The sequence below is a fragment of the Rhinocladiella mackenziei genome (genome assembly GCF_000835555.1).
Source record: "Rhinocladiella mackenziei CBS 650.93 unplaced genomic scaffold supercont1.4, whole genome shotgun sequence".
In the NCBI taxonomy this organism is placed as follows: Eukaryota; Fungi; Ascomycota; class Eurotiomycetes; order Chaetothyriales; family Herpotrichiellaceae; genus Rhinocladiella; species Rhinocladiella mackenziei.
The window spans coordinates 394,864-407,797 of record NW_013550601.1 but is presented as its reverse complement, the minus strand read 5'-3'; the positions used below and the strand labels follow the sequence as shown (position 1 = coordinate 407,797).

Sequence of the window (12,934 nt, the reverse complement as noted above, 5' to 3'; positions counted from 1 at the left end):
ATAATGGTGCCTTTGTCGGAGGCAGTGGCAAGAATTGTCCCTTCACTATTGAATGTGACACAAGACAGCGGAGATCGATGTGCTTCCACCACATTCACAGCCTCTAATTTGATGGCGTCAAACAACAACACTTCCCCGGAAGTTGGAGGGACATGAGTGCTGTTTGGAGGCGCGTGTGAAGGCGGAGCAAAAGATGAAGCGGTCGCTTTTTGCGGCAGAGGATAAGCCAGATAACAATTTTCAGACGAGGGCGAGAGGGCGCAGATGGCTGGACATGCTGTCAGTAAACCGATTGTCAAGCTCGGCGTGCTCAACAGGGATCGTCTTGCCTGTAGGATTGGGAGATGTCTCGATGGTGTAAAGCAAATTCATATTTTGGATGTCATAAAGGTATATCTGGTCTTCCAGCACAATCACCAGTCTCTTTCTGTTCAACCGCACTGACAGGACCGTGGTCGGGAATGTGAGTTCGCAAATGATAGAATCTCGCTGTGGGATGTCAACATGGGTCGCGCAAGAAAAATTCGGCGGGCGCACTTTGGTATTTTTGATTTGAAGTCTTCTCGGAGACAATATTAGAGCGACAAGGGAGGAAGAGAAGAGCATTTCGAGTATGGCAATGTTGCCGGCGTCTCGGGATTCGAAGCACTTTTCAAATGGATCGGTGGTGAAGATGCGAAATCCTCTCGAGGTTCCTCCACTCGGTCAGTGACAGGAAACCTTCATCTTCTAGAATTCCAACATACCTACAGCCAGGTGGCTATAGTCCTGGTTGAAGGTGACAAAATTCATAGCCATATTGGAGTGATTTGGACAGCTCGCTGTCAGAGGCTACCGTGGGTAGCCCATGGAGGAGAATCTGTTCCTTAACCAACGGGGATCGAGGCCGGTCCGATACAAGAAGAGATGATGTTCACTCTGGTTTTGGAGTCGAGGTACCAGAGGACGACAGACTGAGCATGAAGGACTGAGGCTCAGTGGCTTGACGTACCATGTGACGTTGCCCAAGGCTTAGGCTAAGGCTCGCCACAAACTGCCCGAGCACAACTGAACTGAGTCCATCACGTCCACTCTTCGTCAACGCTGTTTCTTCGTGATGGCAGATGCGATGGATTTGGACTCAGATTCCCCTCGCGGCGTCAAAAGGACTGCAGAAGAAGCAGGCCTGCCTCCAGAGGCTCCGCGTCGTATCAAGGCACGTCAATGCCCTTCGGCAGGTCAAGTATGTGGCTAATATGGCGTCAAGGCTCTTGATCAGGAAGTGGTCAACAAGATCGCCGCGGGAGAAATCATCGTGGCTCCTATGCATGCCCTCAAAGAGCTTCTAGAGAATTCGGTAGATGCTGGCTCAACGGCTATCGAAGTTCTCGTCAAAGACGGTGGCCTAAAACTGCTACAAATTACGGATAACGGGCATGGCATCGAGGTATGTTCCCATACCAACCTTGTTTCCCTACTTTAACTCGTATTAGAAGGACGACTTGCCCATCTTATGCCAACGCTTCACCACATCTAAGCTTAAAAACTTTGAAGACCTCATGTCCATCGCCACTTATGGGTTTCGGGGAGAAGCTCTTGCTAGCATTAGCCATATCGCCCACCTCAAAGTCACGACTCGGACTGCCAACTCTAGTTGTGCCTGGCAAGCTCATTATGGGGGTGGCAATCTCATTCCGGCGAAGCCAGGCCAAAGTTCAGATCCCAAGCCATGTGCGGGCCGTCCTGGTACTCAGATCACTGTCGAGGATCTGTTTTACAACATACCCAATCGACGACGAGCATTTCGATCTCCCTCAGAGGAATACACCAAAGTTCTCGACGTCATCACACGATACGCCATTCATCGAGAAGGCATCGCGTTTTCCGTCAAGAAACATGGTGAAACGGGTGCCGGATTTTCCGTCGTGGCAGCTGCGACCAAGATTGACAGAATCAGACAAGCATATGGAGCAGGAGTAGCGAAAGAAATCATGGAATTTGAAGTTGAAGATTCTCGTTGGGGGTTCAAAGCTTCAGGGTACGCGACTAATGCAAATTATAGTGTCAAAAGAACCGCTTTGCTTTTATTCATCAATCATCGGTCGGTGGAATCGTCAGCTGTCAAGAAGGCCATTGAACAGACTTACCAACTATTTCTACCAAAGGGTGGACATCCATTTGTCTATCTCAGCCTCGAAATCGATCCTGCCAGAGTCGATGTCAACGTTCATCCCACAAAGAGGGAAGTTCACTTCTTGAACGAAGACGAAATCATTGAACTGGTGTGTTCGAATATTCGCGAGAGTTTAGCCAAAGTCGACACCAGCAGAACATTCAAAACGCAGACTTTACTTCCCGGAGTTACTCCTATGACACCGGTCAATCCCCAGGTCCGAGCCGGTGACAATACGTCTCCGACCGATGACAGTGCCCAAAGAAAACCATCCACCACCAAGAAGCCATACGAAAACAACCTCGTACGAACAGACTCGAAGATGCGCAAGATCACCTCGATGCTACCCCCAGCTCTGACGACGGGAACTTCTCAAGATGCCTCCTCAGCAGCAAACGGAATAAAATACACCACCACCGATCGAGAACAAACACAAATCCGCCTGACATCCGTGAAGAATCTACGGGCCGAGGTTCGCGAAGCTATGCACAATGGCCTAACTGAAGTCTTCGCCTCATTGACCTACGTCGGGATCGTGGATCGTAACCGGAGACTGGCCGCCATTCAGTCTGGAGTCAAACTATACCTGGTGGACTACGGCATGACTTCGAACGAATACTTCTACCAGGTTGGCTTGACGGATTTCGGGAATTTTGGCCTCATTCAACTGCAGCCGGCACCCCACCTCCGCGAACTGCTAAGCATCGCTGCACAACATCAGATTGAAACGGATCCAAAGTGCGCCGACCTGGACAAAGAGCAAGTCGTCCAAAAAATCTACGATCAACTGATGAACCGAAGACAGATGCTTTCCGAATACTTCTCACTCGAGATATCCGACGAAGGCCTTCTCGAAGCTATCCCACTCCTGCTCAAGGGCTATCTTCCGAGCATGGCCAAATTGCCGACGTTTCTCCTACGACTGGGTCCATTTGTGAATTGGACTCAAGAAGAAGAATGTTTCCGGACATTCTTACGAGAACTTGCTTCATTTTATGTTCCCGAGCAACTCCCTCGGCGCGGAGGGAAAAGTACAATCAAGCAGGAGGACGCAGAACCCGAATCGGATGACGAAAGACGCAGCGTGGAACTAGAACAAGAATCCGAAAGCCTTGATGAGATGGTTGAGAAAAGGCGGAAGGAAATAGAACATACACTAGAACACGTCCTTTTCCCGGCGTTTCGGTCACGCATCGTGGCCACCAGAGGTATGTTGAAGGGAGTGATCGAAGTGGCGAATCTGAAAGGTCTGTATCGTGTTTTTGAGCGCTGCTGATGGGCCCAAGCCTATCATAACAGGATGGTCCGCTTGAGTCCTTCAAGTCGGGCAAGTCGAGAAGGAAAATGTATCATGGTCAAAGATTGGCAGACGGGTCGTCTTCATGGCGATGGGATTGCCGACGTCCTGACATCGTTAAAGATCACAAAAGGAATAAGCGCAATTTCATTCTACGTTCGAAGGACGGAAGTCCACCGCCGCATTCGAGAAGGTGATCATAAATGAAAAAACTTCACACCCACTTCCAAAACATATATGAGCCCTAACCACTCTAACCCCTTCATCGACCAAGGGGCAAGAACATCATCGCCTTCTATTCGCGTGAAGGCCCTGCAAACGGTCTCTCCTGCTGCGTACATCCGTACATTAAACTAGGCCTCTCAATCCACATCCATCGCCCACTCCCCAGTTACCGACCCATGCAATTGTTGACTCTAGTATACAAACCCACTTTCGTCTTGTTATGGAGAACAGCTTCAGATGTTGTACACAAACATGGTAGCTTGCTGCTGAAATTTATTAGGACGCCAATCATGCAACCATAACTTTCTTGTAGGATGCTCCATGGGTATCTTTAATGTTGCAAAATGGAAGAAGAAGAAAAAAAAAAAAAAGGACGAAAGCACGTATCGTGTACTGATATCAAAGTCCTGGGCTTGTGGTAGGACTGACTCCGGTCATGTTTCCGGCATTGAGGTATTCCAAGGGAACTTTGGGCACTTTAGGGCTTTGGGTTGCCCCAGTCACTTGATTGTATCCTCCAGGTTGTCCACGTAAGCGGGCAATATCCCTTGCTTTCTCTTTTTCCTTTTGACTCTCACTCTTTCCGCCTGTGAGTCGACGCATACCCCGCCGCATTCCTTGTAAGGTAAACGCGCCTCCAGTCTCTGTTGCAGAAGTTGGAGTTGTTTGATACTCTGAAGGCCCTGGGCCCGATAAGGGTTTGTTGGCACCGGACGTGTTCATACTCAGTGAAGGAAAGGGGCTGTTCTCGCCGTCTGAAAGTATGGCTTCATCGTATTGGTCTGCATAATCATCTTGAGATCTGAGAGACCCACCGGCAGGCATCGGGGCGAAGGCATTCGACGTGGGTTGCGAAACCGGGAATTGATTTGCAGGTGATGTGATGGACCTGGCATGTAATCCCGGTCTAGGGTGATTGATTGGACTGATAGCAGTTTGAAGAACAGGCTTCTTTGCGGTGCTCACCATTGATGGTCCTGGTGCTCCGATCTCGTCGATCGATGAGAAATTTGCTTGTGCCGTGCCGGTGTAATTAGAAGAAGACAGACTTGGCTGAGGACGATGGGTCATACCAGGAAGTGGACCAGTCTCCGTAAAACCATCCTGTACGTCAGTCATAGATGAAGATCGTGCAAGACTCTGGCGTAAGATTGGGGCTGTTTGTTCATCATAGAGCGCTGTACTTTGCTCCGTGAGAGTGGGAATGGTCATAATAGATCCCAGATGGCTCGTACTTATCGGAGTGAGAACATTGTCCCCATCCATATCATCGAAGAAATCGTCCAGACTGTCAAGAGTGTTGACAAGGTCGCTGACATTGGTGTCTGCTGCAGCCTCCATTGATCTAACGGTTTCAGCCCTGCTCTGCGGCGGGAAATACGAGTCGGTGTAACCGTCATCTCCCTGGAACTCGACTTCAGGGGTGGTGGTTTCTTGCTCCTTGCGTGAATCAGAATCTCCACACGTGTAGAAGACAGCATGAACGTTGTGTCTGGTCATGCTGGAATAGATTGCAGGCATCGGAATCGACCAGCCTGACGATTGTGGGATTCCATAAAGACTCTGAGTCCGTTCGTACTCTTTTCGAATCGCTTTTGCAGAACCTGAGGCCATGCTCATGCGCATATGATGCTTTTCCATCGGGGTTGCTGCAAGTTCCATAATATAATCCATGACCTCCAGAGCTTTGGCACAGTGCTCGGTCTGCAAAAGCCGCAGAAGCGGTGAAATGAGATCCGGTCCGTGAGTTGTAATGGCCGGGCTTTTCATATTAACCAGTGGAATCAATTCGCAGAGTATGTCCATAAGCTTGACTCTGAACCAAGGCGTCTTATTCGTCAGCAGACCGATCACGAAGATCAGGCTTTGAGCGTCATTGGCTGGGAAATAAGAAGCCCTCAGGGCCTGAATGACCGTGGTTAGCATCTCTCGACTTGTTGCCCATTCCTTGTTCGCGAATCGCAACAGGCAAGCGGATAAAAGCTCATGCCCTTCCGCATTCGCCACCTGTGCAAGTCTCTCAGCGCATGTGATTGATGCAGCGTCCACAGAATCAAGCTCAAAGCTTTGAAGAAATCGAGGTAGGTTGGCCAGGACACAGTAAAGAAGGCGATCATCATTTCCAACCAATTCGCAGTTTGGGATGTTGGAAAGCTTGTGTAGAACCAGGAGAGTCTTGTCCAAACTGTCAGCGGACTTGAGCCCTTTGTACAGTAATGGCTGGAGTCCTTCAAAGCCGCCTTCCCATTTGCCCGGTTGACCCTTCAACATGGCTTCTGTGACTTCCGGAGCAGACAGATCAAGTTTCTCGACGAACTTCTCGAGCATCCCCAGTGTCTCATAAAACTCTCTCTCGTGGATGGTATTGAGACAGGCGCAGGTGGTCCAGAACAGCTGAGGATATCGCATTAGATTTTTGGGTTCCAAAGCACCAATAATGACTTTGAGCGTGGTCAAAATTTCCATCGAAAAGGTCTGATAGTCTGTTTGTTCATCAGCGATTGTGTTGGATAGGCGGGCAAGCATGTCGGCAAGCATTCTGGCATCCAGACTAACCGAGATGCAGCGGAATACTTGGAAGGACCGGCATGCTAAATGCCGGACTGGACAAATAGATGCCCAGTGGAGAGCCTCTTTTGCCCAGGTGTCGCTGAAGTTCTCGAAGGCGAGATTGAAAATGCTAACAATCTCTGAAGTCAGGACAGACATTGCTGGTGGAACGCGGCTCCCACCATCATCTTCATCTTTTCTCGTGTTTTCATCATAAGACCAGCTTACGCGGGAGTTGTTCGTGCGCACGGCTTCGACCAGGCTTTCTATTTGTGATTTGGCGGACGTGAGGATTTGAGGTTCAATCTTAGTGGTCACCAATTCGTGAATTAGATGGACCAACATTTCCCGTGCTTGTTCTTGGACCGAAGTGGTATAGTGATCCCACAGTATGAGTACTGCATGCATGAGCTTGATGGCTTCATCTTTGGCGAGGGTCACTGGCGGAACCATCAAATCGACCAAGAAAATCAAGGATACCTGACCCAATGAAAGTCCAGCCTCAGGTGCTATTAGCTTGGGATATTCACGAAGAGACAGGGACCGAAGAAGCTTACCTGTTTGTTGCCCATAGGTAACAAAGAACCCAAGTCTGCAACGTATGGGAGATTTCTTGTATCAGGGATCATAACATCAGCATGCTTTTTATCGTTGACCATGTTCTTCGGCGTGAGTTGTAGCATGAAGAATTCCAGCACCCGAGAACCGGCAGGAGTGGATGATAGGTATACAACAATTTGCTTTGCGTACTCCACGAAATTCTGATCCCTTCGGTCAAGCGAGAGGTAAATAATAAAGTCGAGAATGAGCTGGACATTGCCTGCATGCGGTCCCGTGGCCAGAGCTTGCCAAAGGGCTTGTACCTCATTATGCATTGCACTGCTTGAGCAGATGGTGATTTCGAACATGTTTGCCAGAAGCATATACGAAATCGCCGTTGGCCCTCCCGTGCCAGGATCAACTTGGAGTTCGAGCGTTTGCAACCATGGCAAGATGGCCGCGACCATGTTGCGCTGGTGATCGTTCCGGGCAGATTTGTAGTGTAGAGAAAACTCCGAGAAGATCATAAAAGCAACTTCTGAATTCGCCTTGGACAGTCGCTTGGAGTACTCGAATTGTGCCAATTTGTACACAGCACGTGTCTTGTCGGAAATACTGATGTCGAATTCCTGGAGGTTCGAACTCTTATGCTGTCGCTCATCCAAAGTGCGTATGAGATTGGCCGATTTCATTCTGATTTCACGATTTTCGTTGCCCAATGTGAAAACAATAATGCTGAGAATTTTCCAAAATGGAAGTGGATAGTCGGGCTGCTCGATGAGAACGTCGCATACCACGCCAAAATAACTTTCCAAACTTGTCGCAGACTCGGTCCTATAGCATTGCTCTATTACATGCTCGATCAGGAGAAGGTGATCCGGGTTATTGATCAGTAACTGTTTGAGGGCTCGGCGGCCAATGTTGTGCATTTTGTGGTTATTGGTGGCGAAAATCGTATCAATCCATGAGAGCATCCGTTGCACATTGAACGACAAGATGGAATTGCTGTCAGTCTTGATGCTGATCGGTCCGGCGCAGAGAGTTGCCATGGCACTCAAGGCCGCGACCCGCAAATTGTTCTTCTCCTTTTCCATGGTAGCGTTGGCATTTATGCGTGTTTGTACATCTCTGCCACGGCCCTGGTTCGGGTCGAACAGGTTCTGCTCAGCTGAGTAGCCGCACCAATCTTCCATTAAAGCAAAGGCGGATTTCCTTGACTCGAAAGGCATCCAACGACCTGGAGCCTTGGAGCGGTTGACGCCTTCGAAGACTTCCTCCACCAACCCGCAAAAGTGACATCTCAGTTTTTGAAATCGCCAGTCATTCTGCACATCAGTGTCACTGAGGAATATCCTCAAGTCTCTGGTGTAAGTGACCAGATTATGTAAGATCCACTCGTCGTTGTAGATATCCTCATATCTGAGGAAATGTGCCGTGAGCTTGTAAACATGGGTGACTTCTGTGCGAAGTCGTTCCGTCTGCTGAGATCGCTGTGGACTGCTCGGAGTCCGTTGATGATTGATCCTGGCCTTTGCCTCATCATTACATTTAATGACCGCGTACTGGAGAGATTCAAGTAATATGCGGTACAGTTTGCGGTTGATAGAACCGAGAGCCGCAACCACGGCATCACGAATGGCATGAGGTGCAGCTCCGAGCATCGGAATGATCGCCGAGAATAGTGCACGGGCAGAGCCTAGCTTGTCTTGTGCGGGAGTGGCACCCTTGGAAGTCTTTCGTGCATGGGCGGCATCAGCCAACTGACTCTGAGACTGTCCGCCCGGGGAACTGAGTGTGACACAGGCCATAATGAGGTATAGTTTCCACTGATCGAATAGGACTTCTGCAGAAGTCGCAGAACTGCGTCCTTGGATACGGTACTCGTACGTGGACGGGTTGCCCATGACAGTTTCTGAGAAGCCCTCTATGTCGCTTTGCATCATCATTAATCTGTCGGTGACTGTTCCTCGACAGAGAGCAATCGCGTTTGGGCATGCATCGAACACGACACGAATCAGATTGGGGAATGCTTTGAACCAAAGCGTCGAGTCGTATGATACCTCAGAGCTGCAGATTTCGATCAATGTGCTTTGGCCAGAGCTGACGCGCTTATCCTTTTGCAAGCGGCTCCGCTCGGCAACGTTGAGAGCATCATCCTGCAAATCCAAGATCTTGGATGACTGACCCTCCAGCAGCTTGATGATTCTCGATGGTTCATCCTGACCTAACACCTTGTCGAACTGAAGGACAAGACGAAGGACCCTGATGGCAAATGCCCGGACCCGTCGGGACTGTGAACACAAGAAAAACAATCCATAAGCTTCAATCTCATCCACGTGGGGGATGACATTGGTAAGCTCCATTTGCAGCGCTCTAGCAGAATTCGGGCCTGCACGATCCCTGATTTCGGGCGAATTGGCCGTGGCCTTTTGCTTGAGTTGTTCCGTCCATATTTGAAGCAGTTCAAGATACAGAGTCAAGGTGGATTCAATGTGAGCAGGTCCAAGACGGCCTTCGTCTGACATCGTAGAGTATTGTGTGTCATAATGAAAGATAAACCGTGGGAAGGCAATTGCCACTGATTGTGCGTGGCCTTGTCTGGCGATGGCTTTCAATGACCGAGTCGCGGAGACCGCAATATTGGTTTGTACATGGGCAGACCCAGTGCATAAAAGGTTGATCAAGGGATTCAACGGAATGTGGTCAGTGAAGCAACGAGGAAGAGCTTGGATGGCGACGTGGAGGAGTTCATAATACAGCTGTCTCTGGTCGGTGGCGGTGCCGTCCTGATTGCGAGCCAGGGTGAAGGCATCAACCAGTGGAGTTTTCGGCGTCAAGTTCGAAGAGCCAAACTTTTCATTCAGAGTGGCTTGGCCACCGAATGTATTGTCGCAAAGGAGAGTGATCTTCCCTAGGATCTGGCAAAATTGCAGGTAGTACTGCCTCGCATTCTCCTCTAGTTGAGCGGCGTTGACGGGCAGTGACGAGGGGTTTTCCTCTTCAAAAGTCGATCGGATTGGGGAGTCAATACCCAGACTGGTTCTCATACTCATAGGTGAAGATGGGAGACCCTCAAAGCTCGGAGGTTGAACGCTGAAAGTAGGGAAAGGGGGACTTTTCATACTTCCATCCTCTAGGTCTGACATAATGGCAAGGAAGGCTCGAATACCGATGACCATCCGTTCTGGTTCCATGTTTTCAATCTTGAGACTTCGATTGGATTGGAAAAGGTCATAGTGTACCAAAGGAAAGATGATTGACCGAAAACACATATCCTGGGCGGCGAACCCAATGATTCTGACCAACTGTACCAGGGGATTTGATACAGATGGCTCCGAGACCACATGGGTCTTTCGTCCTTGTGGGATGGCGATTTTGGCGATTTCGTCCAATTTTCGAAGCTTGACTTGAGCCGATTCACTGACTCGACTAAGATATGTCCAAACCAATTGACATATAGCTTGCAAGACTAAGCCACGTGCCGACCGGTCTTTCAGTTTCGGTGCCAGATTCGAGACCATTGGAAGCCACTGCGCGGAGAAAACATCCAGGGGAGAAACGCAGAGCAACAAAATTGTCACAGGAAAGACGGTGTTCCAATGACGGACTTTGACCAACATGTTTCCTAGCCGCGAGTTTATGGTGTCGATAAAATCCCTCCATTTTGGAACACCCTGAAAGCACTCTGGGTTGCTTGCAACTGCCGTCAACAGGCGCTCAAAGAGCTGACAGTACGCCTGCTTCACCCGAGGCCCGTGTGCGTCGGCAAATAGATTCGCAAGGGTTTTTAGAAATTCGGCAACTGGGTAAACAGTCTCTCTTGTAGCGGTAAGGTGCAGGTGCCTCATGCCCAGGAGAAGCAACTCGAGTCGAGATTCGATATCTCTAGCAGCGGCCGTGCCTGAGCTGTTTGCAAACTCTTGCTGCCACAGGTCGAGCTGTTGTGTAAAACGAAACGTCACGTTGACAAAATCAAGGCGACTCATGTGGCCCAGTACCTCGCCATATATTCTCCAGTTCGCAAGCCGAATTCTCGACGTCAAAATTTGGCCGGGCTCAACGTCTCTCATCTGGGTAAACACGATGTCTTCAAGCTTATTGGCCAAATCCTGAGTTATGGCAGCCAAATTGCTCTGCTCAAAAATAGCAATCAAGACCCGACATAGGATGTAGACAGATATGGTTGCTCGTCGGTCCGCGAGAGCGTACTCCCGCGTGAGAGTGTCTTCTATGGACGGGTTGTCCGAGTTGATTTGAGGCACACCCGGTTCGTCTGGGCCTTGCAGAGGCTCGGTATGCCGACGAGGCAGTGAAATCGGGAGAGACGACGTTGTCCCACCCATTTGAAGTCTCTGCTGATAGACCTGTTTCTTTAAGTTGGCAGCAGCATCGCCCTTGCTTTTCCGCCAGAGCATCAAACTATCCACAAGCGGCTTGGGCTCTTGACGAGATATGTGACCGAGCGAAGATATCAGCTGATCAAATCCTGCATCGACCCCTGGAGCACAAGCCTGCTCGACCGGCGCGACAGAATTGTCCAGAAGCGTGAGGCAGTGATTGATCCTCTGATCAGCTCGCAACACAAAGGCATGGAAAAGATGGTGCAGCGCATATTCGCCGGGAGTACGTGGTTCATTTTGTTGGTGGATACTGGACGAGTGATAGGCATGGCCTCTTCTCGTTCTCGAGGGCTCTCTCCGCCTCCTGGGCTGTGAAGAACCTTGATCTTGCAGTGAACCAGGACCGTCTATGAGAGAATTGATGGAATGGTCTGGTGCGTGACCCTGGAATGGCGAGACGGGACTGGTGAAAGCAGAAGCAGTATCTGCGGTAGAATATTGGCCACGCCGGGTTGCATGAGGATGTCTTGCATATGCAGGAGCACCGAGCATAGGATCTGGGGTCAGAGGGCTCCCCGTGGAGGGAGAATTGAAGCTGGGGCTCCTTGAATGCTGTAGTCCATGTATGACAGATGTCTGGCGGTGATGGCCATAACCGTTTGAGGTCCGTCTTTGAAGGCCGGTGTCAACGGTGGGACCACCTCTTGAGCTCAAACCCGATTCTGTTCCGTGCGGCTGTACGGAACCTGCGTGAGATGAGGGCACAAAGTTGGAGCCATATGTCTGTGTATTGAGCTGTTGAGGTCTTCCTCTTGTCACCGAAGTCTCCCGGGAATGAATTGGGGCAGCAAGTTGCGGTCGCACATTGGTCACAGGTGGGGAGATCTGTTCGGGTCCGGGGCCATCGAGAGGCGAGTTCGAAGGCTCGCTAGAGACGGGTTGAGCATCTAGAAGCATTGAATTTCTCAGTCAGTGATTGTCCGCAGCATTGTTGGCTCTCGCGGAAGGGTTCCGAACTCACGGTTATGGAGCATTGTGTGCCGTCGATGGCCACTGTGATAGGAGATGCAGGGACTGCGTCATTGCTCCGTAACAGTGCGCAAAGGTAGAGGCCAACGTTGGTGATGGGAGAAGAAGAGATGTTGTCCCTAGATTGTCAAAGGGAGGCGGTCTCTAGTCGCCGTCGCGTCGAGAAGCAAAAAGGAACTAGAGAATCGAGATGGTCAAAGGACAATGGAACCGGATTTCAGCATGCCACCAATCACACAATGAGAAACACAAACCTGGAGGTGGTTTACTCAAGCAAAGATCTACATCGGACAGACTACTTGGTGCGAAACGACAGAAACATAGCGAAGAGATTGATGGCGACTGATTGTGAATGTCGCCGTGTGTATGTGGGCGAGTGGCCTACAAGTTTGTCTGGTTGTGTGCTACACTGTGCGATTCGTTGTTGCGCGAGCGGCTTTGTCGAATCAGATGATGGGTAAGAGACTGCCAGCATCCCCGTTCACGGGTGATATACGGAGTAATGAATGATCTGTCACAGGCTCTTGCTGACTCTGGCGACAACTTGGCGCCAACAGGAGGAAACAAAGATCGGGGCAAGCCTCGTTGACAACTGTCAATCGTCTTTATGTGCACCGATCTCGGATGTGCCGTGTTATTTTGGTCAGGAGACCACCCCACCATCAGGCCGATAGGAGCCCGCATTGACGGTGTTTGTTCTCGTACAGTAAGTTAAATGCCCTCTGAACGAAAGGTTTCGCGATCAGCCGCAGGGGCTGTGTGAGGAGCGAGACGCTGACTGTGTTATGACATTATCAAAGC

The 12,934-nt window shown here is 50.1% G+C and overlaps 3 protein-coding genes across 3 annotated transcripts; 1 reads left to right on the top strand and 2 right to left on the bottom strand.

Moving 5' to 3' along the window:
* Nucleotides 1–240: 240 nt before the first annotated feature.
* Nucleotides 241–798, bottom strand: Z518_05276 (uncharacterized protein; the record flags this gene model as incomplete). The annotated part of the gene is made up of 3 exons (XM_013416090.1): nt 241–489; nt 538–695; nt 747–798. 3 exons carry the CDS (start codon nt 796–798, stop codon nt 241–243), a joined length of 459 nt encoding a protein of 152 aa, XP_013271544.1.
* A 298-nt stretch (nt 799–1,096) lies between these two features.
* Z518_05275 (uncharacterized protein) lies at nt 1,097–3,428 on the top strand (the record flags this gene model as incomplete). Its single annotated transcript, XM_013416089.1, has 3 exons — nt 1,097–1,222; nt 1,247–1,426; nt 1,473–3,428. The coding sequence occupies 3 exons, from the start codon at nt 1,097–1,099 to the stop codon at nt 3,426–3,428; spliced, it is 2,262 nt and encodes a 753-aa protein (XP_013271543.1).
* A 645-nt stretch (nt 3,429–4,073) lies between these two features.
* Z518_05274 (uncharacterized protein) lies at nt 4,074–12,061 on the bottom strand (the record flags this gene model as incomplete). Its single annotated transcript, XM_013416088.1, has 2 exons — nt 4,074–6,725; nt 6,782–12,061. The coding sequence occupies 2 exons, from the start codon at nt 12,059–12,061 to the stop codon at nt 4,074–4,076; spliced, it is 7,932 nt and encodes a 2,643-aa protein (XP_013271542.1).
* Between the last annotated feature and the right edge of the window lie 873 nt (nt 12,062–12,934).